General features: G+C 62.0%; 1 protein-coding gene across 2 annotated transcripts in view; it reads right to left on the bottom strand.

The window, feature by feature from the left end:
- The window catches only part of ZC3H3 (zinc finger CCCH-type containing 3), a 62,827-nt gene that overhangs the window by 29,035 nt on the left and 10,014 nt on the right, over positions 1 to 23,778 (bottom strand). For both annotated transcript variants that reach the window (XM_055432185.2, XM_088844555.1), the window contains one exon: positions 8,619 to 8,772. In XM_055432185.2, the coding sequence (XP_055288160.2) occupies positions 8,619 to 8,772 (154 nt within the window). The remainder of the gene's footprint in view (positions 1 to 8,618; positions 8,773 to 23,778) is intronic.

Consider the following 23,778-nt stretch of genomic DNA (forward strand, 5'->3'; position numbering starts at 1 on the left):
CCCGTCAGTGTCTGCCCAGAACCGGCCAAGGAGGATGGCCCAGCTTCGCCCCTGCCCGGGGGCCACGTGGCACCAGTGGCCCCGCTGAGACATCCCCTCGTGTTGGTGCTGGGCCCCCGCAGAGCTGGCCCCTGCCTCCAACCTCACATGGCCCACCCTGGAGCTGCCCGCGCTGTGGAGGATGGGGACAGACCGGGCCCAGACCTGGCTGGTTTGAAGCCAGGGCAGCCCTGGGCAGGGGCTCCATGTGCCAGCCCCCCCAGGGTGGCGCGCTGACAGAGCACAGACAGAAGAGGAAGGACGGCGGCCAGTCTCATCCCGGGCCCCTCAGGGTCCTGCGTCCCAGGCTGGCCTGACAGCCAGGGACTGGGCTCTAACGAGGCCAAGCAAGGTCCCTCTGGACCAGGTCCTGGAAGGAGACCTGGCACCCTACGGCACCCCAGCCCCTGTACCCACAGGGGCAGCTGTGGCCTGGCAAGGCTGGCCTCCCTCACCTCCCCGAAACCACCAAGGGGGCAAGCAGCCAAGGCCCCAGGCCCTCCCAAACCCCACCGAGTAGGCAGGCAAGCTTCAGGCCTCAGGGCTGCCGACAGCCGAAAGGCCAGCTAGTCTCAGAGAAATGAATAAACCACCTAGGCGCGCTCTGCAGCGACTTCCAAATTAAGAGTTGCATCCTCGCTGTCAGGCCCCCACCAGCAGTTTCCGTGGCATCTCCCATGCAGAAACGCACCTCAGCCCATCTATTAGAATGATGGAGGCAAAGGGACCCACAACCGCACTCCTTCCTTAATGAGCAGCCGAAGGGATCGGTAAGCATAATTTCAGAGGCCAGTAATATTTTATATAATCGCCAAGCGGTTTAAATTGAAAACCCCCCACTGAATCAATATTTACTGCATTGAAACGAAATGAATAGTAATAAGTCACTAAGCTCTCTGTCCTGTTTCATAAAATAAAAAATTATAAAAATGAGCACAGGCACAGGGAGGCCATCACATTAACTTTTACAGCACTCGGGGAGCCGTAACCGCCTGTTCTCATAAAACAAAATCCTAAAAAACCTGCCAGAGGAGACCTGCTTCAGCATCACGCAGGGAGGCAGGCGGATGGGAGGCAGGAGAGGAAGGGATGGGGTCGCCCCAGGGCCCGCCCTGACCCCTGCCAGTCCGAGTCCCCGAAAAGGCCCAGAGGAGGTGCCTCAACCCCTCGGAAGCTCAGCACTGAGAGCACCGGTCTCGCACCCCACCCCCCGCGCCTGCCGTCGCCCGCAGGCTGGGCTTCCTGCTCTGATCTCTCTCCTCTCTCTTCCCATCCCACCCGACGTGCTCTCAGCGGCTCCCGCGGGTGTAGAAGAGGCTGTTCTCCAAGCACACAGGCGTCGGTGGCGAGGGCGGAGGTGGGCTCCAGCACAAAGGCGCTGTGAGAGGCAGGCGATGCCAGAGCATGGCCAGGCCAGGCGAGAGCCCCCGGGCAGGGGTCCGCAACCCCACGATGAATGGGGGCCAAGGCTGGTGGCACAAGCCCCCAGTGGGCCAAGAGCCCTGGTGGACGCACCCCAGGCTCCAAGGGGGGAAAAGCTGGACACAGAGCCCTACACAAGTGGATTGGTCCCGTGGCTCAGGAGCAGGAGACAAACGGACACGGGCCGTGAGCACAAAAAGACACAGGAGACAGGAAGAGCCTCGAGTGTCTGTGCCTAAGTGTCCAACATCCCGGTGATCAGGAAACTGCAGATTAAAGCACCAGAGAGCCACACACGTTGAGAGCACATCCGTGACGGGAATGCACGGGACTCTGACCAGGGAAGGCCTGCAAGGAGGAAGCATACCCCTGCCCAGACCCCTCGACACGCTCCCATCACCCGTCAGCACTGTCGGGAGATCCCCGCCACTGGGGCTGAGAACCGCCGGGAGCCACCGGGCTCCCAGGAGCCGGGACTGCAGAGAGGAAGTCCCAGGTGAACCTGGAAGCTTCTGCTGTGCGGGCGCAGGAGGCTCGGTGAGGGGCAGTGCCACCAGGAGGGACACGGGGCAGCCCAGAGGGGCCTCCACAGGCCAGTGCGACGGCAAATGGACGGTTAGAACAGAGCAAACGGTTAACAGCTCACAGCCTGTCAAGTAAGGACCTCAAGTGCACGCGAGAAGGACATACAGGTCCATGGGTAGGAGGAGCGGCAGCTCCCTGCAGGACACTACACCACCAGGGCAGGAGATGTGGGGGCTGCAGGAACAGTGAGGCCCAGCAGGGACAGGCCGCTCACACGGCAGGGCATGACAGATACCCTGAGGGACCTACAGGGCTCCTGCCGAAGGGCGAGCTGTGTCTCCTCATGCAGGGGGTTGTCTCTGGAGCCCTGGTCAAGGGCGCCCAGTCTTGCGTCCCCACAGAGGGCATGGAGCAGAGGGGACAGCGCGGCAGATTGAGTGGGGTGCACAGAATCGGGGTGCCCAGGCAAAGAACACACTGGTTCCACGTACCATTATTGCAACTCTTCTGTGCTTCTGTGTAGGTGAGAATAAAGTTACCCAGAACACTGCATGCTAGAAACTAACCAGGAAAGGGACCAAGAGTGAGCCTAGGAGCCCAGGGCGACTGCCTGCCTCCCCGCCGTGCCCACTGGCCCGGCCCAGCCCTGCTTCCTGACGCACCCCTCTCCCCAAAAGCCCCTGGCTCACAGCTACCCTGGGGTGGACGGGGGGTCAGTCACAACAGGGCTCTGTCCCCAACATGCTAACATAAAGTGGCCACTCAGGGCACAAGCCACTGACTGCAGGGTTGCAGCCCGGCAGTGACCGTCTGAACAGAGCTGTGCCTGCCCCCTCCACTCAAGACAGCCAGACCTGGCGCAAGCCTCGGGCGGCAGTCATGCCTGGGTAGGGCCCAGCACAGTCTGTCCACCCCTGGGCCACAGCTTCCAGACAAGCAGGCGCCTGACACAGGGCAGGCCCTCCACGAGCACCTGGGGACTGAGCGGACGAGAGCAAGGCATGGACTGGCTCCTCTTCCAGAGGCCCAGGGGCAGCGAGGTGTCACCAGAGCCACCCGCCTGGGGATCGGATCCTGTGCCAGCTCTGCTTGGCCAGGCCTGAGCTGTGGCACTGAAAACCCAGGAGAGAAAACGCTCAGCCAAGAGTCACGTGCAAAGCCCTGTGACCTCTGGCCCGAGTGGAAGGTGTGTCTGCAGAGGGAGCAGCCCGTGGGGGCCGGGGCAGGCCCTGCAGAGTGTGGCCCCCCGCCCCGCTCAAACGCCCCAAGGAAGTGCCCTCACCCGGTGCCTCACACGCCGGGTGGGGGCAAGGCCCACCCCTGACAGGGAGCCAGGATTGCCTCGATGGCCCGTGCCCGCGGAGCCACCACCCCCGCCCCGTCCCCGTCACTCTCCCCGCTTGAAATGCACACATGCCCTTGTGGCAGGACCAGTTCAAAACTGCACTCCACTCACACAGCCCCTTCACAGCCCCTCCAGAGCTGCCTGAGCAGCGCTGGCCCGGGGCCCCCCTCCGCTGTCCAACAGGCTGCTCACCGGCGGCAGGGCAGCCAGAGGCACAGCTGAGTGGAGCTAGGCTCTGCCCCAGGTCAGGCGCCCGGGCCCCCTAGGACCACAAGCACAAGGAACCCCGTGTGTGACCCAGGGCTTCACACAGCAGTCTCCTGGGGAGGGGCCGCCTAGAGGAAGGCAGCGGCCTCCATCCGGCACACCTGGCCCCTGCTGGTGCAGCAGCAGGCCGATCCCACCCCCACCGCCTCCTGCGGCCACTGCCCTCTGAGCAGACACCCAGGGCTACATCTCCACCCCGGGAAGCCCCCGCCATGTGGCCCTCACCGACTCCACAGCCCCTGCCCAGAGAAGCCTTTTCTGGGCCCACAGCCTCCATCAGCCTAGACGAGTCTCAGTGCTTCTTGGTACTCGCCCCGCAGCAGCATCCGCTTCACTCTCTGATGACTTCTGACCAGAGGACCTACCCAGCACAGGACGGCTGCCCATGGGTACCCTCGGGGGGGGGGGGTCCCTGCTGCCCAGCCCGGGGCACCCTGCAAGCCCCACCTGGGCTGAGCTGGGAGGGCCTCTGTGTGCCCCCAGGTTGGCCCCCTGGAGTCGGGGCGAGGCCCCAGGGCAGGGCGCTGCTCCCCAGGGGTGCCCCCTGAGTTCCTCTAAGTGCCACACGCCCTTCAGGGCAGGGTGGGGGGCTGTGGGGATCCTAGTCCCACTGCCCTCAGAGAACACCCCTGCTCTGACTCAAGGCTGTGTCCCCGCAAACTCCCATGTTGAAGCCCTAGCCCCGGGGTGACAATGTTTGGAGATGGGGCGTTTGGGGAGTGATGAGGGTGAGATGGGGCTTTCCTGGCGGCTCAGACTTAGTAAAGCCTGTGATGCGGGAGACCTGGGTCGATCCCTGGGTCGGGAAGATCCCCTGAAGGAGGGCGTGGCAACCCACTCCAGTGTTCTTGCCTGGAGTATCTCGAGGACAGAGGAGCCTGGTGGGCTACAGCCATGGGGTCGCAGTTGGCCGTGAATGAGGCGACCCAGCACACATGCAGGCACAAGGGTGAGGCGAGGCCATCAGGCAGGCCCGTGATGGGAGCAGTGTCCTCGTGAGACCTGAGCTTCTGTCTCCCTCACAGGCGAGGACACAGCGGGCAGGTGGCCGTGTGCCACGGGAGGAGGGGTGGCCCTGGCCGGCTCCCTGACCTCAGACGTCCAGCTCCAGACGGAGCAGTAAACGTCTGTGCGAGCCGTCCTGCGTGCGGCGTCTGCTCGCAGCAGCCCGGGCCGCCCAGCACCCCGGTAAGGCAGGTGGGGGGAGGCTGGGTGGGGTGAGGGGGCCGCCTGACCCCCAAAAGGGCGGGTAAGGGGACAGTGCGGAGCCGTGGTCCCCGCAGGGACGCTGCCCATCCTCGCAACGATGAGTGTCACTTTGGAGAAGCACTTTAAGAGCCTCCAAAGTCACAGCCCACACCTTGTCAAACCGCCTGAGATTACTTCAGATTTACTGCACAGACACAAGAAACAAAACAAAAGAGGGCAGCACGGCGAGCAGCAGGCCCAGCGACAGCACCATTTGTAGTCGGGACAGCGCGGCCTGCAGCGCGGCTGCTCAAGTACAGCAGCTTCTGTTTATTCCGCACTTTCCCATCAGATGAGTTCGGAGAGAAAACAAGTGACAGGCCGTTCAGGGACGTAAGTCACATCTCAGCTTCAGTTCAGATCCATGAACTTGCTGGAAGCCAGCGAGGGCTTGGCAAATCCACAAATCTTAGAATAAAAAAATTAAGCCCTCTCTCGGCGTGAGCCTCAGCTCCAGGGCGCACTCCGTGAGCCTCTCTTGAGCGAGCACCAGCCTGGGCCCGCAGGGCCAGTCGCCGCAGCCCCCACGGTGGGGGGGCCCCAAGTGGGGCGTCTGCCGGCCTGGACAGCAGCACGGAACAGTGCCGAGGACTCCACCCAACTCGGGCCAGCATCGCTGCCAGGAGGGGCAGACACCACTGTGTCCCGCCTGCTCGGGCCTCCGCACACTCTCCTGGCCAGGGCAGCCAGGGGCTTTTGATGGGACGACAGACACGTGTCTAGTGAGCCTAGTGGGCAATGTCTGGGTCAGGGGGGCATGCGTCCAGGAGCTGCTGTTCAGGGGCTTCCCACCTTCCACCTGCCCCAGTGGGATGAGGGCTGACTGGGAGACGGACCTGATGGGCTAACGGCCCTACTTCCAGCGGACTCTCCTCTCAGGTGTTTCTGGAGTCAGAGCCTCAGCACATCAGCACCAGAACCTCCTGAGCAGACAGTGGGGGTGGGTGGGGACCCCAGCCTCCTGCTGCGAATGTGGGCTACCAAGTGGGCCTCAGCCCCCCACAGTGAGGCCAAAACTGACCAGGGGCTCAGAGTAGGTAGGTTTCTGTCTAAATCAGGGAGCAAAACGCAAAGCCACCTCGTGAGGAAGACGTGCACCCTGGTGCCCGGGACAGCGCTAACAGTGGTGGCCACGCCAGCACATGGCTCAGGCCATAGTGAGGCTCACAGGCCTCCGGGGGTCAGAAGCCAAGGATGCTGCCATCTCTGTCTCTTCCCGGACACCAGGAGCCAGGCCTGGGGACACCCACCACACTGGCTCCCTCAGGGCAGGGGGCGCGCAGAGGGGCTACTGTCCCCTGAGGATGAGCAGGTGGGGTGAGATCAGACTTCAGCGTTCAGCGTCCACGCGCCCTCTGGAGCCCTCACGACGGCAGGGCCTGCCAGCAAGCCCGCCACAGGTGTCCTCGCTCCCTGGGGCACCAGTCAGGAGCCCGAGAAGAGCCCGGACAGCCCTGCTTTGTGGTCACTCAGCAGCCAGGAGCCCATCCTGGCCTTGGCCCAGTCGCCAGCCCAACTCCTCCTTCTGCCAGGAAGAGCAGGGGAAGCTGCCGCTGTGGGACAGAGGTCAGGGCCAAGGCCAGTGGACCCCGGGGCCTCTCCACCACTTGCCAGCCACACACAGGCAGCCCCAACTCTGAGGGACTGAAGGAGCAGCATGGGCAGGCATCAAGGTGGCTGCCAACCCCAGGGACAGGCCCATCCCGCTGCCTTGACAAGCTGAGCCGGACACAAGCAGCTGACGGCGGGCACAGGAACCCATCCACTGGCAGCCACACTTCCCGGGCCTCCCGGCTGCTCGGCTCCCCCACCCTCAGACCACGTTTGGGGGCCTCCGAGGTGCCTGGCGAGGGTCAGACAGGCCTTCAGGGAGGCAGCCCCCGAGCAGGCCCCATACCCTCCCTCAGCTAACACGTGGCTTGACTGCACCTCTGTATGGGGCTGCTGAGAGCTAGAGCAGCTGCAGCCACCAAGCACGGCCAGGGCTGCAGGGCCGGCACCCCAGGCATGGCTCCTGGGCGGAGACCCATCCTCCCCAACGGGCCCGGACCGCCTTCACAGGGACGCGGAGCTTGAGGCAGGCAGCGGCCAAGAGGGGCTGGCAGCCAGGCTGGGTGGGCCTGTCCCAGTGGCCCGTGCTGTACACCCAACCCAAGTGTGGACCCCACCACCTGCCCACGCGGCAGCCCCTCCAGTCCCCAGAGCTGAAGGGGAGGCACAGCCCAGGCCCTGCTGCTGAGCGGGCCATCCTCCGCCTGAGGGGCTGAAACCACTGTGGCGGCTGCCTCGGGGCACGCCCAGCCACCTTGCCCCTCAGGAGCCCTGCCCCTTAAGCCTGGCGCTCATTTCTGGTCAGTGACCCCATCACAGCCTGGCACACTCAGCACTCAACATTGGCCCCGCTGGACCCACACCTGGGCTCCCGTGGCCCCAGGAGAAGGACAGGCCTGTTGGCGCCTCCTGACAAAGGTCACGTGGCCCCAGCAGAGGTGGGGCCAGGCCCAGGCTGCCGAGATGGCCGGACGCCGACTGCAGGACGGGGAGGCGGGAGCAGGAATCAATAAATCTGAACCTCATTCACGATGATCTGGGGCTCTTATTAAGTAAATTAATTTAAGTTAATTTAGCTCGATCATGACTCCTGATCACAGTGATTTAGTGAGGGGGAAATTGCATTAGGAAAGGCCATGCTCACCAGATAGGAGAACGGAAGAAAATTAGACCCACTTAGCACTGTGAATTAATATGGAAATAGCAGGTGTAAATTTAACCTTATCGAGAGAGTGAAAATTATCTTCATAAATTTGTAGAAATAGCCCCCAAGATGCTTATAAATCTATTTAAAACAAAAATATTACAAAAAGTGCAGTAAAATTAATTTAAAATATACTTCCAGCTATCGCCTCCAGAAAAGTCAGAAGCAGGGCCAAGTTTCATGTGGCCTAGCGGGAGGGAGGAGGGTGGTGGGCACTGCTGACCGCCTGGGCAGGCTGACCTCCTGCCACACCTACCGCGGGCCAGCAGGTCTCCAGCTCCTCTCCCACGGCCGCAGGGCTGGGCGGCCACTGTCCAGAGGGTGGGGGTCCTGAGGGGGATGGCAGGAGGGTCCCTGCCCAGGGCGACAGCTGCTCTGCTCCGTGGTCAGCCCCAGTGCACCCGGCTGGACGCCCACACCCTCAGGGGGCAGAGGGGAGGATTCCCACGCATTCAAGCTGTCACCCCACCCCCCGCCCGCCTCACTGAAGGAAGGGACCACACCCCACCCTCCTGCAGCCCTCCTGCTTCTGGGCCCCCAGCACCAGGAGAGATCGTGGGGCTGCCCAGCCTGCACATGCCCTCAGCCGGAAGCCACCCAGAGCAAGGCCACAGCCCTCGCGAGCAGGAGGTCCCTGGTGTTGGCAGGTGGAGCAGGCTGCAGCCTCACCTCCTGCCCCTGACGATCGCCGTAAGGACAGAGAGCTGGCCCAGCCTCTCTCACCAGAAGCTTCTCCCTGAGGGACACCCAGTGTGGTGTGGCCTCAACGGTCCGGGCCGTGGCCGCTCCCAGACCAGCTCCAGTGGCTTGCTGATAACAGGACAGGGAGCGTGAGTCTGCACGAGTGTGTGGCACATATGGGTTGGCCACATGGGTTGTGCAGAAATTGTTGGGTGAAAAAAGAAGCGCATTCCCCTGCCAACAACTAGAGACCAAGCACTTGAGGCGGTGCGCTCAGTCCCTGAGGGCCTCCGGCCTGGCCCGCCCTCTGGGGCCCACCAGGTGCAGGCCTCTTACCTGGACAGGGACAGCCGCCGCACCCGCCAGGAGGGTGGGGCTGGAGGGCCGGGGGCAGTGCTGAGAGGGGAGGTCGGGGTCTTCTTGACGATGCGGTAGCGCGTCTTGATCACTCTGCTGGTGGGAGGGGGCCGCTGGCCATGCAGGCTGGAGGCTGCAGGGAGACCCAGACACAGCAGTCAGGGGAGGCAGAGGAGCTGCCCACCGCTCGATCCGCCCTGCCCACACCCACCCCACTCTGGGGAGCCCAGCAGCTCCTGCAGCCAGAGTTGGCGGCAGGGCAGGCCCAGGCCCAGCTCCTGTGGGCAGCGAGCAGGGGCCGCGGGTGGGCCGCGGAGGCTGAGGTGCTCACCTCCCTCTCTGGCCAGCCTCACCCGCCCCGTGCACTCACACAGATTTATGTCTTTAATCATTTCCGTTTCCATAACATTTTGCAGAGTGATATACATCACAGCTTTCCTCCTTGTTGAATGTTTTCATGCAATTAACAGGGATCTGTTTTGCCCCAGTTCCCTCAACTTGTTAGCCAGCAATTCCTCCATGGCTTCGAGGAATGCATCTAATTGCCTGCCTTCTGTAACGCATGGCTCTAACTGCCCAAATAATTAAACCTAACACAGAGCTGCCACTCCTCATGGCCCAACCAACACCCAGGCCCTCATGCCAGGCTGCTCAGACCCAGGTTCCCAAGGGCACCTCTCCGGGGACCCACTTTCACGTGCCGGCACGCAGCCCAGGGCTCTGCCTGGAAGGGGGCCACAACCACCACCCCTGCAGCGGGCGGCTTCTGGGCAGCACAGCTGGGGGGGATGGACAGACAGGGGGGCCAGGAAAATGCACTGGTCTCACCACCAGAATTCCGGCACAAGGAAGGGCAAGGATCAGCTAACCTTCAACTGAATGCCAGCCGGGCCCGGCATGGCCCAGGAGGGCGTGGCCCCACAGGGCCCCACGTGCCTCACTGCTTTACGCCAGTCCCGATGGTGCCCAGTTATCCCACTGTCCAGCGGCACAAACCAGTGCGTCCTGACCCGAACCTGCTCCCCTGGGCCCAGGACACATCTTCCCACACCTGCAAACTCCACAGGAAGCAGGTACTGCTCTGTGAACGGGGACAGTAACACTAACTAAAAAGCCTCTCCCAGAGCCGGGAATGCAACAGCCCGCCAAGTCACGGCCAGGCCCTCCCCTGTCAGCAACCAGCACTCTTCTCCAGGCCCACCCAGCCGCCGGGCGGTGAGGTGGGGGCCTGCCCGGGGGCAGCCAGGACCAGCCCACCCAGCGAAGCAACCACACCTGCACAGCCACACGGAACGGGCACTGTGCCTTCCTGTCCAGATACTGGAAGGGCCCCGCCTTCCCACATGAGACGGCCAGGACACGGCACGGACTCCGGGCCCTCCGAGGAGCCCCCACCACAGAGGAACATGCGCAGGTTCCATGCACCCAGCCGGGTCAGGTTAGGTGTGGGCTGCAAGGCCCAGGGAATGCTGAGAGCAGGAGACGCCTCTGCTCCCCGGGACTGATGGCAGGGACCCACAGCCACTGCCCACCAAGGGGGCCCATAGAAGTCTGGGCAAGGCCGGGTCAGCACCCTGCCCCACCGGTTTCCATCTGTCTGTCTCCTCGCAAGGGCGGAAGCTCAGGAGGGATCACGGAGAACGAGGGGAGCTCAGCAAAAGCACAGGCTCACCTGGGGGCCCAGTCCTGCTAAGTGACCAAGCGGGAGGTCTCCAGCCTCAGGCAGCCCCATACCACACACAGCCCAGCATACCCTGGCATCAATAAATAAATATTTGTTGAATTGAATTTTCAAGGTCTTACAAGCAAGAAGAGACCAACGAAAATCAATAATAGCTTGTTCCAACTATGAGCTCAGGAACATGAGAATTCCTCTAAGTTATCACCAAGCCCCATGCTGACCTCATGGCCTCCAAACCCACCCCAGCTCCCTGCTCACAGAGACTCTGCACCTGGACAGACCGCTGCTTGTCCCCTCCAGCACCCCACTCTGACCCCCCACAGCGGCCACCACCCACCAGCCAGGGCTGTGACACGCACCGCAGAGCCCAGGGGTGCCCTGCTCTGTGGCCTGGGGCGTGACTGTGTGGGGTGGGAAGGGGCAGTGGGCCGTGAGCAGGCCCCTGCCCCAGCCTGGCTGCCCCCACCCCACGCTCTGCCCCGGCCCCTCCCTGCTCCACCAGGCACCGCCTCCTTCAGGAAGCCCCCAGTCCCCGTCACCCAAGGGGCTGGCCTCCGCATTCTGCAAAGTGCCTCTGGGGACACAGCCTCTGGGCCTGGCCCTCACTCCTGCCAGTGAAGAGCACTGGTATTTACATCTCTTTGCAATGCAACCCCACTACCAGAGCAACTTCATCATCAACTTACTGCATTTTCCTTACTGGTGCCCCGTTACCACTTCCAAAAATAAACAAACTAATAAAGTAGACCCTCCCTCTTAAAAGGCTAATTGTCACTCTCCATACTGCAAGGAGATCCAACCAGTCCATTCTAGAGGAGATCAATCCTGGGTGTTCACTGGAAGGACTGATGCTAAAGCTGAAACTGCATTACTTTGGTCACCTCATGCAACGAGCTGACTCATCTGATGCTGGGAAAGGTTGGGGGCGGGAGGAGATGGGGACGACAGAGAATGAGATGGCTGGATGGCATCACCGACTCTGTGGACATGAGTTTGAGTGAACTTCAGGAGTTGGTGATGGACAGGGAGGCCTGGCATGCTGTGATTCATGGGGTTGCAGAGAGTCGGACACGACTGAGCGACTGAACTGAACTGAACTGATACATCTCCCCTGTCATACCCCTGACCTCTAGATCCAAGAGGCAGAGGGCACAGTGCCCATGCCCCGCCCCCACAGTGTGCTGTGACCCCCAGCCTGGCCCTGCAGATCCTCCTGGTCTTCCATGAGCAGCATGGGTTAGGGGTGGCTGCGCTTGACAACGGCCCCAGAGAGGACCATCCAGGGCGCCTCTGTGCAGGGCACGAGCTCAGCAAGGCGGACAGACGGGTGGCATGCCACCCTCGTTGTAGGGGTTGTAGGACTGGGGGCTCCTAAGACCGCACATGGCACACGGAGAGCAGAAAGCTAGGGTGGGAGGCCCGGCAGCTCCAAAGCCTGTGCGCAGGCGGGGCGGCCGGTGTGACCTCCAGGAGGCAGCACACTCCTCGCACGGGCAGGGCCGCCTGAGCCCAGCACAGCACAGCCCCGCCAGGCAGCAGGCTCTTCCCTTCCTCCTGGCTGGCTGAGGTCTGTGTAGATAATCATGTTATTTAGATAGGATGTTGGTTTAATTCCCTTCATTACAGACTCCCAGGGCTGTAATTTTTTTCTCTGCGTGATGTATTCCCCGTGGCACATTTCACTCAAATCAAACCCTTCGCGCCTTTATTGCCAACGACGCCCGGGTGCCGCGTTATCAGGCCCACACACACAGCCCTCTCTGCCCCGCTGCACAGAGGTCACTTCTAATGACTAATCGATCTCATTAGCTTCCCTAATTAAAAACTTTACTACCGCAGTGGAAGACAAACTACAAAAAAACTGCTAGCATCATATTTGAATGGGTATGAGCCCATCCATCAGCCGGGCCCTGGCCCCGCGCCGAGTATGCAGCTGGGGTGGAGGGGCCCAGCCGTCTGGGAACGGGGGCGCACCAGCCCTCAGGGGCCCCCGCCGTCGGAGTGGCCGTCCGGCAGCACCGTCCGCAGCAGCCCGGCCTCCGGCTGACCCCGGCCCCCACCCCACCTCAACGAGCACCACAGACGGCAGAGCCACTGGATGGAGGGCAGGCCCTCACTCCATCACTGCGGACTGGGGTTGAGAGGCAGTCAGGTTTTTATGGAACTTCAAAGGGGGACAACTAGGAGGAAACGAGCTGATTTCACAACTATTTAACGAGTGAAGAGGAGCTGGAACTGGAGCTCCTCTGAGCAGAGGTAGCCTGGGGCTGCTGACAGGAGCGCGAGATGGCGGGACGAGCCCCCGACAGCCCGCTGGCCAGCAGCCCCCATGCCACCCAGCTGTCCAGTCAGCTCCGGACATCCCGATAGAGGCAGGGTGGGCGCCGTCAGGTAAGGCGGGGTGGGGGCGGCAAGGCTGATCTGGGACCTTGAGGAGTGTGGACCAGAGGCCTCTCCCCAGACTCGCCCTGACCAGGCCCTGGGCCCCGCAGCCCATCGTGCACCAGCTTCCAGGTCCACACGGGCACTGGGGCCTCTGGAATGGGCAGACTGAGCACAGGCCATGGAGGAGACCTGAGGCAGCAGATGGTCACGGCTGGGCTCCCCACGCGGTCCAAGGGTGCCGTCCCGGCATCTGACGGCCAGTAGAGCGAGGAGACAGCTCAGGACCGCAGGGGAAGGCCAAGCCGGAGAGCACGGCCGCCTCCAGCCCTCCTGCCCGGCGGGGTACGGGACAGGACAGCTGGGCTACATCCAGGGCCTGGCGTTCAGGCAGGGGGTTCGCCAGAACCAAACGCACAAGGCACCTGGGCCAGGCACAGCCTGAGGACCGAGAACCCCACCCACCTGTCAGGCACCCCAGAAACCAAGCTCTGCTCCTGAAGGGGGCCCCAGGCCCCACCAGCAAACAGAGTGCACGGGGTCAGTCGAGCACCTTGCCTCCCAGGGTCTTGCAGCGCAGCCGCCGGGAAGTGGGCGGGCAGGCTATAGGGTGAGCCTCCTGCCAGCCTGGGTGTCCCGTGCCCAGTCCTGTGACTCAAAGCCCCTGTCACCAAACCAGCTCTTCCTCAGCAGCTGCCCTGACACTTCCTCACACCCCCGACTCTGGGGTAAGACAGCCGAGAGGCCACATCATGGCTCAGGCTTTTAGGAGCCCTGGGAGCCGCCCTTCCCTCCCAGTAACGCGGGTCTCATTGGCCCGTCACCTCACCAGCAGCCCGCACTGCATCCTGCTCCCCAAGGCTGCTCAAGGTCCTATTGGGGGAGGCCTCCACCTGACTGGGGCCGTGAGCACCAACAACCGAAGCAGCTTACAAGAACCCAAACCCACTCCTCCTGGGTTCCAAGGTCTAAAAGAGCTTTCATGCCCACAATTCCCAAGAGGGGTCCCCCATGACACCTCTTCCTAGGGCGCCCCCCAGACCACCCCCAGACTACACGAGAACAGGCCCCTCCAGCTAACTGCCTGCTTAGGGAATCACAAGGCAGGGAGCTAAAGGAGCACACCCACAATGACACCGCTGGCCAGGTGGGTCTAGACAGAGGGGATGGCATGGCCACGGACCCCAGGACAGTGGAAGCAGGGAGGGCTGCAGGCAGGCGGAGAGTCTGGGCCCGCCCTATGCTGCCTCGAGGCTGGTGGAAGGCTCACACCTGGCCAGCAGAAAAGAGCCCGCCAGACCGCCAACCACGGGCCTGCCATCTCTGGACACCACCTTTTCTGAACATCAGCCTGTCTGAGCTGTTCCTTCGGTGACGCCTATGGTCCTGGAGACGGTGAGACCAGAGCAGCATGAGGAGGACTGAGCAGGGGCACGCAGACCCCAAGGGCCGCCAGGAGAAGCCCCACCCCTGCAGGAAGCAGGGGGACCGCTGCGCGGCCAGAGGGGCTCCCAAAGGGGTGCTCCCAGCAGACGCCAGGGGCAGAGCAGCTCCCACACTGGCCCCATGTGCCTTGCGGAAAGGCCAGGACCTAAAGCAAAGCCGGTGAGATGCTGCCTGCAAAGAGGTGGATGGAAGCAGGCGTCATGGCAAGAGGCTGGGCCCCTCACCCTGCCCAGACCACAGTTCGCAGGGGAAGACCCAGGGAGGGCTGGCTCTGGCCAGCTCAGGGGGTGCCCCCTTGTCAAGAGAAGTGGGGACCCTCTGCCCTCCACCCCCTCCACAGAGGATCCAAAGTGCCCACCATGCAGCAGAGCCACCAGGCACACCAGCCCTAAGGACGACAGAAGGAAAACGACCTGCCCACCTTGCCCCACAGGACGGGACCCAGGCTGGGCAAGGCGGGCACCAGACCTGGGGACCTCTGCGTAGGAGTCTCTCAGGAAGGACAAAACGGGCTCAACTCTCTGACATCAGCCTAGAAGACACACAGCTCCAACCCATAAAGACAGCCAGAGACACACTGCAACCTCCCCCTGCACCCACACCACCCCCGGCACCCCAGATCTCGACCCGCCCCTGCAGGCTCCCTGACCCCCAGACCTGTATCTCCCCGCTCACCGGCGCAACGCTCACTGGGCACCACCCTGAGGCCACTGCATTCAGTGCCTGGCAGCCAGCGGCCGCAGCCGGTCCCAGCCCAGGGCCTGCAGGTGCGGGGCACGCATGGTGACCGGGCCTGGCCCTCCCGCTCCCACCACAGAAGCACAGGCAAAGCCTCAGGACAAACCGCGCTGGTGAGGGCCTTCTCCTGGAGGAGCAGACGCCCCGCCCCTGCACTGGCTCAGTGGGAGTCGCCATGGACCGTAGCCCCCCCGCGCTCTAACAAGCTTCAAATGGGGGATGACGGCGATTGCAAAGTATGAATTTTTATGAGTCTAATAAATCACTCCACTTTTCCTGTGTCTGATGGCTGCCGGCACTTCAAACGGTGGACAAGCCCTGCCGCGGTTAGCGGCTCCACTGCGTCCCCGCAGGTGGCCACACAGCCGGGGGGGGGGGGGGGGTCGCGGGGCTGCCGAGGCCCCTCCCACTCCCACAGCACCCAGCTCTGCCCCGGGGACAGCCTTCCTGCAGGCCCCCAGGAACGGCTCGGGCAGCCCGCGGAGGCTCTGCTGGACTCCAACACACAGAGGACCCACCCCGCCTTCCAGGACAGAGTCTGCACAGGGGGCCCTGGGGAGAGGGGTGGACACGTGGACACGTGCTCGTTCACACACATGCTCGCTCATACACACACTGGCTCACACGCAGGCACAGGAGGCCCTGGGGAGAGGGGTGGACGTGTGGACACATGCTCGCTCACACGCAGGCACAGGAGCCCCTGGGGAGAGGGGTGGACACATGGACACATGCTCGCTCACACACGCGCTTGCTCACATACATGCGCTCACTCAAACGCAGGCCGTGGGCGCACGTCAGCAAGGGGCAGGGACGCCTGTCCCTGAGAGGGGAGAGGCAGGCCTGGGTCTCGCCCTGCAAGGCTTTCTATCTCCTGCTCCGGGGACCAGCCTTAGCGAACATCTACCATCACCAAGTCATAGCAGCAGCCCGAGCGGGCCGCACATCACCTGGTGACCAACGGCACCAGAGGAGCATGGGCAGCGGGGAGGTGACAGACAGCCCTGTCGCCGCCAGCCCACGCTACCTGGTGTTTAATGACGACGCTGTCAGCCAGAGACGCACAGCGCCGGGGCTGTCAAGGCCCTATTAGAGGGAAGACTAAAACCCTACTCTTCTCAAACTCACTCAGGCAACACAAGCCACCAGTTCTTGTAATTATCGTGCGTGAGCCATCGATCGACGACGACACCACCCCGTCTGTGTGAAATGGGGGTAGTTTGCTCCCTGACAGTCACTGTACATTATGGGGGGTGGTCTTCCCACCCCTTTAGGCGTCCCTCTAAAGGATGGAGGAGGGGAAGGGAGCACCTCCCAGCCCCTACCCCACCTGCAGGCCCTGGGCACAGAGGGCAGGGAGCCCCAGCACATCCCAGGGAGGCGCGCCCCAGAAGGCAGAGGGGACAGCACGGTGTGTGGCTGGGGATCCGGGGCAGGGACAAACTCAGGGAGCAGGGCCCAAAGGTGCAAGAGACGGTCACGCCCCAAGGTCAGGCACCCCAAGCAAAGGCAGGGAAGGCAGGATCCGGGCCAGGCAGACAGCCCATCCTGCCCTCACTCCCCCAGAAACAGGGCCAGGCCCGAACAGGCGGACAGCAGTGTCCAGACATGGCTGGGCTCCCCCACAGGAGACCAGGCGGCCCCTGCCCAGGCTGAACCAGGCTGTGCTGGGCTGACGCGCCCGCGTGCAGAGGTCCCAGGGGACCAGGGGCCGGCCAACACCTAGCCCCGCCTGGGGTCTGTGGCGCAGGGTCTCTGTCCTCACAGGACGGCAATCCTTTCTCACGCCTGTGTCCGTCTATCTGGGAGCCCGGCCCAGGCAAGCCAGGAGGACAGCGGGGTGGCCTGGGGGGTATCCACCCCCCACCAGGCTGAGACCCCCCAGAAGGCCAGAGCCCTAGGGAGCAACAGGGGCTCCCAGGTCCACAAGGGAGCAGAGGGGCCTTGTCCGCAGCCCACTGACAGCACCAGGGCCCCCAACAAGCCAGGTCAGCAGAGGGGACAAAGCCGGTCCTGCAAGGTGAAGGCCCACCCCACCCTGGAAGTTTCTGCTGAGGTTTCTGGTAGCAGGAAAGTGCCCACCAGTCCCAGGTGGACAGAGGGCCCACGTTCCAAGCGTAAGCGACGGGGGACGCGGTGCAGAACACGCCTGCCCTCCCCACGGGGCTGGCCCAGACACTAATCGCAGTGCCACGGGACAGGTGCCAACCAACATGCCCGCCTCCACCCTCCTCACCCTCAGGGACCCCAGCCTCACCCACGGAGGGGGCCCCCAGCAGACACGGGTGTGCCCCCAGGCGTGTGACAGACACCGGGCTGCAGTCGTCCCCGGGAACCCCAGTCCCACTACATGGCCCAGAGCTGGTGGCCCGCGCGAGGACAGCGCTCCTCCTGACCACAGCCTGGCCCCTCGGGCGCCTGGCCCAGCTTTCTCAGAGTCGGGGCCAGAGACAGACGCTTCTGAGAGAGCCTGGAAATAACCCCGCTATAAAAAGCACTGACCACGGAGAGAAAACCACGTGTGCCCTCACAAGTGCCAGGCTACCCGGATTCTCTTGGCCACTCAGACGTCCTATCCGGTGGCCGGAGGGGCAGAGCTGCAGCCCAGGGGCAGCGAGCAAGCCTGAGGGCACCAGAGTACAAGGCAGATCTGGCCTCACTCAGCCCTGGAGCCAGCCTGCCCGGCCAGAGACGGGCCGGAGACAGGACGCCACGGCAGAGGCAGGAGGGCAGCAGAGCCGCTGGGGCTCATGGGCCAGAGGAGGCCCGCTGCCGTGTGCTGCCCTGCCAACCGTGGAGAAGGGAACCAGGGCTCCCCACCCTCAGCTCCACGCCATCAGGGAGGAGCCTGGGCCTGGGCCCCTGCAGGGTCCTCCGGCCCAGCGGCCCTGTTCAGGGACAGCTCCCAAGCTCCAACCTCAGAAAGCGCGCTGTTGGGGCCAGGGTAAGGCTGGGGGCAGCTGTAGCCCCACAAACCTCTGAAGACAGGGCCTCGGGCCTCTGTGGCTGGCAAGAGGGGAGGAGGGGTAGGAGGGGGCCGGAGGCCTCCCAACCTCAGGGTGGCGGGCGCCCCAAGCCGGTCTGCCCGAGGCTGGTGGACGCTCCAGAAGAAGGCGCCGCCTGACGTGAGGCTCAGCCCTGCCATCTGGAGCCGAGAAACTCAGCAGATGAACAGAGGGAGGCAAAGGTGCCCAGAGGGAGGGAAGGCTGCCCCTCACTGCTGACGCCCAGATCACAGCGCCTGGCAGCACTGCAGTCTGCCGGGGTACTCGGGGTGCCCGAGTTCAGGAGGGCAGGTCTAGCCCACCCGCAGTTCCAACCTTGCAGCCTCCACATGGGTGCAGCCGAGCAGAGATGGGAACACGAGGTGCTGGAGACTCGCTGCACAACGGGAGTCAGCAAGGCCCACCCCAGACACGCTGGGAGCCGCGGGCTCCGGCCTGCTCCTCCCCACCCACCCGCTGTCCTCCTCAGACTCCATGGTGGCACCGAGGCTGGGGAGCTCGGGTTTGCTCGAAAGGCAAGGGCCTGCCTTCCATCTCCTGCATGCAATGAGGTATGCTGTCTCTCCCCGGACACCCCGGGCCCCACTGCTCACCCCACATACCTCCGCTGCCCACAACGACTCAGGACCAGGTGGCTGAGCCGCTGCACGGCCGGTGTGTGGGATGCAAGCGGTTCTGAAGGCACCCTACACGAGCCACCCTGCACCGCGGGACCGCCCGGGACAGACAGGCTCACGCCGCGCCCGCACCGATCAAGTGCTGCCTCACAGGACGCCCCCTGCTGGGTGGCGAGGCCGTTTGCTGCCAGCCGCCGGGGCCCGCCCGTGCCCAGCGCTTGGAGCAGCGGCCACTGTCACACCCAGCGCCAAGGAGAGCGTGCTCCTCACAGGCCGCCACTGATGCACAAGGGTGGTCAGGAGGACAGCGGCCAGAGTCCAGGGGTCTGCACGGCCTGGGGCACACCGTGAGAACAGCTCCAAACTGACTCAGAAAGCGCCGCGCTCGGAAGGAGGACAGCAAAGAGCCCGCAAGTGCAGGGGTGCTGGGCCCTGCACCAGGCCCGTGGCACCCAGAGGCCCTTTCTGGAGCCTCAGAGGCCCTGCCGGACGTGCACTCTCCAGGGCGGAGAAGTCGGGGCCAGGGCCCGCCCACGCCAGGCTGATGGCCCAGGCACTGGGTCCCCAGACACTCAGACTCTCCCCAGCCGGGCGGGCAGGAGCACCACGCCCCCAGGCCTCCACCACCCAAAACCAACGCAACGGGAGGCAGTGAGCACACCATGAACCAGACCCCGGCCCAGCCCCACACCACGGACGCCCGGGAGCACGCTGGCTCCCTCAGTGCACCTGGGGGCCCCGCACAGCTGCAGCAGGTGAGAATAGGCCCCAGAGACACTGGCCCAGAACCCCTGGGCCTGTCCGAGCACAGTACCTGAGGGTCAGCTGCCAGGGGCACAGGGGCTGGGGAGTACAGCGGCTCGCTCCCACGCATGCAAAGGAGGGACCTGCCACCGCCCTGAGCGGGACCCTCTCCTGACACTGTCTGGACCACCAGCGGCGGGACTGCAGATGCCGGGCGCGAGATGCCAGGGGGCCGGGCCTAGGAGAAGACACGGAGGCAAAGCAACAAGCACCTGCACGTCTCACGGTCAGAAGCTGATGGATTTGTAGACGTTGTGTGCAATTATAGACCTTCTTTGCAAATCCCATTATTTCTATGCAACAGGACCAAACCTGCGAACCAGAAGGATCCCTGGGAGCACTAAGGGTCCCGGGCCACACAGCTGATGCTCAAGTAGCACCAGAGGCCCCGGTGGGCCTTCTCCGCCTGGGATCTGCATGGCAATGGCTCATCTGGGGAGCCCAGGCTCACCTTCCACAGACACCAGAGGAGACAAGAGCAGAGGGCCCCGAGGACACCAGTGCCCGTCCAGCGTCACGCGGTCTGCCCAGACGCTCCGACAACTGAAAAGGGGCAGTCCCCCTGCAGAGGGATAGCGGGCCCTGCCTTCCCAGGACAGCTGAGCCCTCAGCCCACGTCCCTCCCTTGGCAGAGTAACCCGTGGGACGCCAGAGCATGGGAAGCACAGGGTCTCGGCTCAGACCCAGGGGAGGCCCACGCTTGGGGCCTGTCCTGAGAGGGCTCCATTCATGCTAATACAGCCCCACAAGAACACAGGGCTGGGGTGGGTGACAGGCGCACCAGCACCCACCGCCCACCGGTTCTAGAGCGGCAGTGCCTCCTGCCCAGGACCCCTTCCGCCACCCCACAGGGAGATACGGGGCCTCAGGTGCACGGAGCTGGGGGCCGCGTGGCAGCAGGTCCTGCTCCTCCTCATGTGAGCTGCAGGAGCGAGCTGCCCAGAAGCCTGAGCCCCACCGGCCCAGTCCCCACGCCCTGTGGAGCAGAGACCCCTGCCCTCCCTGGGTGAGTGCCAGCAGAGGCCTCGCCACACTCGGGTGGCCCAGAGGAGTGTGCGCTGACAGGCTCAGCTCTCAGCCAGACCAAAACTGATGAAAACCAGCAAGCCGCGCTAAGCAGGAGAAATAAAACGTGTGGGAAGCACACTGTCATACACCTGCTGAAAACTAGAGACGGAGAAAGCTCTGCAGCCAGAGGAGGCCAGCAGACCCCGCAGGAGAGCAGGGCCAGTGGGCAATGGCCAGGTCTCCCCCTGGAGCCCCACAGCCTCCCATGCAAAATCGCTCTCCAGAGAGGAAGTCTTCAGATAACCGTCCACGCAGAGCAACAGCCCCCAGCACAGCTGCACCATCACAGGAAATCTCAAGAGGTGTTTCTCAGTGGAAGGCAAGGAAGGAGTGAAAAGAAATGGGAGAATAAATACATAGGTGAGTCTGGGTCAAGGCTGACCATATACAACGTTTTCGAGGGTCTAAAACACACGGAGAATGAAAATCACGGTAGTCCCAGCATATCTGATGGAAGAGAAGAAAAAAGGGGGAAGGTGCTCTAAGCGTCTTATGCTGCCCAGGGAGGGGTCAGACGGCAATTTCCAAGACCCGATAACAGACTCAAAAACGTACAATACAACCAAAAGAAAAATAAAAGGAGAAATAATAAGCTAATGGAGGAAAAAACGGAATTTAAACATATACATCCAAAAGAGGGAAAAAAAAAGGAAAGAAAATACAGAATAGGTACAACAAAGAAAAAGCACACAGTAAGAGACTGGGTTTAAACCCAAATACACAAAACACACCCGCACTGTGGTTTACTGTGAACAGAGGAAATCTCCGCTTAAAGGGCAATTTCAGGTTGCACTTTTTTAAAAGTAACTACTTGCTGCGTACAAAAAAAAAAATCTAACCATAATAGAAAACAACTTTTTTTGAGATTGTTTATAATACTTTGTGTGCTTTACTTATAAAAGTAAACATGTTTCAATACATCATGCACCAATATTTGCAGAGTATGTATGTATGTGTGTGTGTGTGTGTGTGTGTGTTAGTTGTTTAGTCGTGTCTGACTCTCTGCAACCCCATAGACTGTAGCCCACCAGGCCCTTCCATCCACGGGATTCTCCAGGCAAGAACAAAGGAGTGGGTTGCCATTTCCTTCTCCAAAAGGAACTATAGAAAGAAAGAAAGTGAAGTTGCTCAGTCGTGTCCAACTCTTTGAGACCCCACGGACTCCAGCCATCCAAGGAATTTTCCAGGCAAGAGTACTGGAGTCGGGTGCCATTTCCTTCTCCATGTATGTACGTACACAAGTGCATATGTACACATTTAGAAACATTAAAAGAAAATCAGCCTACATATACCTACTTTAGAGAAAATAGACTTGAAGGCAAAAAGCTGGAGATTAAAAAAAAAAAAATTTCATAACAGTAAAGATTCATTCCAGCAGAGAGATGTAACAATTCTAAATGCTTTACACTCAGTAAAATAACCTTAAAATAAATACTAATGCAAAAGTGACAACCAGAGACATGAACACATTCACAGCCACAGCGGAAAGTCTCCGTCTCCATGCTCTCTTGGGGACTGGAAAAGACACAAGTCTTCTCTGCCCCTCAAAATCAGGGAGTTTACCACAGATTTGAACAACACAACGAATACAACCCTCCTTCCAGCCCAAACTCACCAAGTGAGATCATTCTTTCTAAGCACACACAAGAGCTTTACCAAAGTGGACCCTAAACACCCCCCCAGTGAAGGTGGGGAGTGGTCATTTTACAAAGACCCTCAAAAGCCTCAGAGATTTAGAGATAAAGCAGTCCCTTCTGAATAACCCTGGATCAAAGAAAAAATTACAACAAAAATTAGACAAAGTTTTAGAGGAAGACAAAAATAATTAACTTGCAGAAGACACCTAAGGCTATGCTCGGGGGGAGTTTATAACCTTACATCTGCATATTTCAGAAAAGAGAGGCTGAGGGCAAACGTCCAGCCATCTGGCCCTGGTGTGCTGTGTCCAAGCTCGGTGCACTGGCCCATCCAGGCAGCTCTGACAGCAGCCCCTGCCCGGGCCTCTGCCTCCACTGCTGGCCTCAGGGCACTATCAGAGCCGGCCAGGGACACCTCCAGCCAGGCTCACCATCAGGGCAGCAAGAGAGGCAGCGTGGCCCTGTGGCCCGGCACCTGCTCCCTGCCTTCGCAGCACAGCATGGAGGCGGCAGCCTGAGCCAGATTCAGCCAGGCCCCCATCCCTCCTGGCATCCTTCCCCGTGAAAACACACAGGGTCACGAAAGCCAGGAACAGAGTGCTCCCTGGGAGAGCATTTGCCGAGGTCTATCTGAGACGCCATCTGGGCCCAAGCTCAGCTCCGTACCCCGGTGCCCCCAGCTCCACACCAAGAGAGACAGGAGAGCAGCTCTGGCCCAGAGCCTGGCTCTGAGTCTCAGAGGGAGGGTCCATTGCATCACTGCCCACCCTGCACAGGGCCCAGCCAGGGTGAGCAGAGGGGTCAGGGGTGTTGTGTGGAGGAGTGCAGGGCGGGCTCCTGGACTGGGAGCCATGGAGGTCTCGCCTGCTCCTCCCACTAAAATTGGAACCTCAGGGCAGGACCACTCCACGCTCAGCAACTATCCCTCTCCCGAGGCTGGCTCCACAAGGTCCACCCTGCGGATACCCCCACCATGGTCTAGGGGGTCTCCTTCCCCCTTACGGCTGGCCCCAGCAGGAAAGAAATCCACCCAGAGGGCTCAGGCTGACTCGGCCCTGCCTCCCAGGCAGCTCCCAGCACCAATCCCGACTGGGTCCCCGAGCCACAATCAGGCCTGGCTGCCCCAGCACACCATCCACATTGTCAAGACGCCTGGGGACCCTGCCCACAAGCCGCCAGGGCCGCAGCCGCAGTGGGAACACCGCCCCTCCTTTCCAGGCAGGACAGGGTCCCAGGGCTTCGGCTGGTGTCATGGCGGTGCCCTGGCTCCTGGAGCTCACAGCACCCCCGGAGGCCCATGCCTGCCGAGCACCACACAACACTGCCTGCGCATGCACACACCCCCGCGCCAGCTCTGTGGAATAATTAATTAGCACCGCCATGACAGACGCAAACCAGGAAGCCTCCGACAGGCCTGATAATTTATGCAAGGCTCAGGATCGCTGCAACTGCCTTCCGCAGGGCCTGCTTCAGCGTTTTCCTTTTCCCTTAGGAAAGCAAGGCTCCGGATAGAACTGTTCTCATGCCCTTTGCTATGTCTGCAGCAGTAAAACTGACAACCCGTCTGCACCCCAGCGGGAGAGGCTGGATCACAGATCTCTCCAAGGTGGGAAAATCCAAGCCAGCCAGTATAGTGTCCACCAAACCTGCTCTAAGCACCTGACTGCCCCATCCCCTCACCCAGCACAGAAACCCCCAGGACGCCGGCACAGAGGAAGGCACGGTCAGCGCCAGCCTGGAGGCTCACAGCCAGGGCTTTCCGCA

Source organism: Moschus berezovskii, chromosome 16 (genome assembly GCF_049115385.1).
Source record: "Moschus berezovskii isolate FMDL1 chromosome 16, NW_MosBer_1.0, whole genome shotgun sequence".
NCBI lineage: Eukaryota > Metazoa > Chordata > Mammalia > Artiodactyla > Moschidae > Moschus > Moschus berezovskii.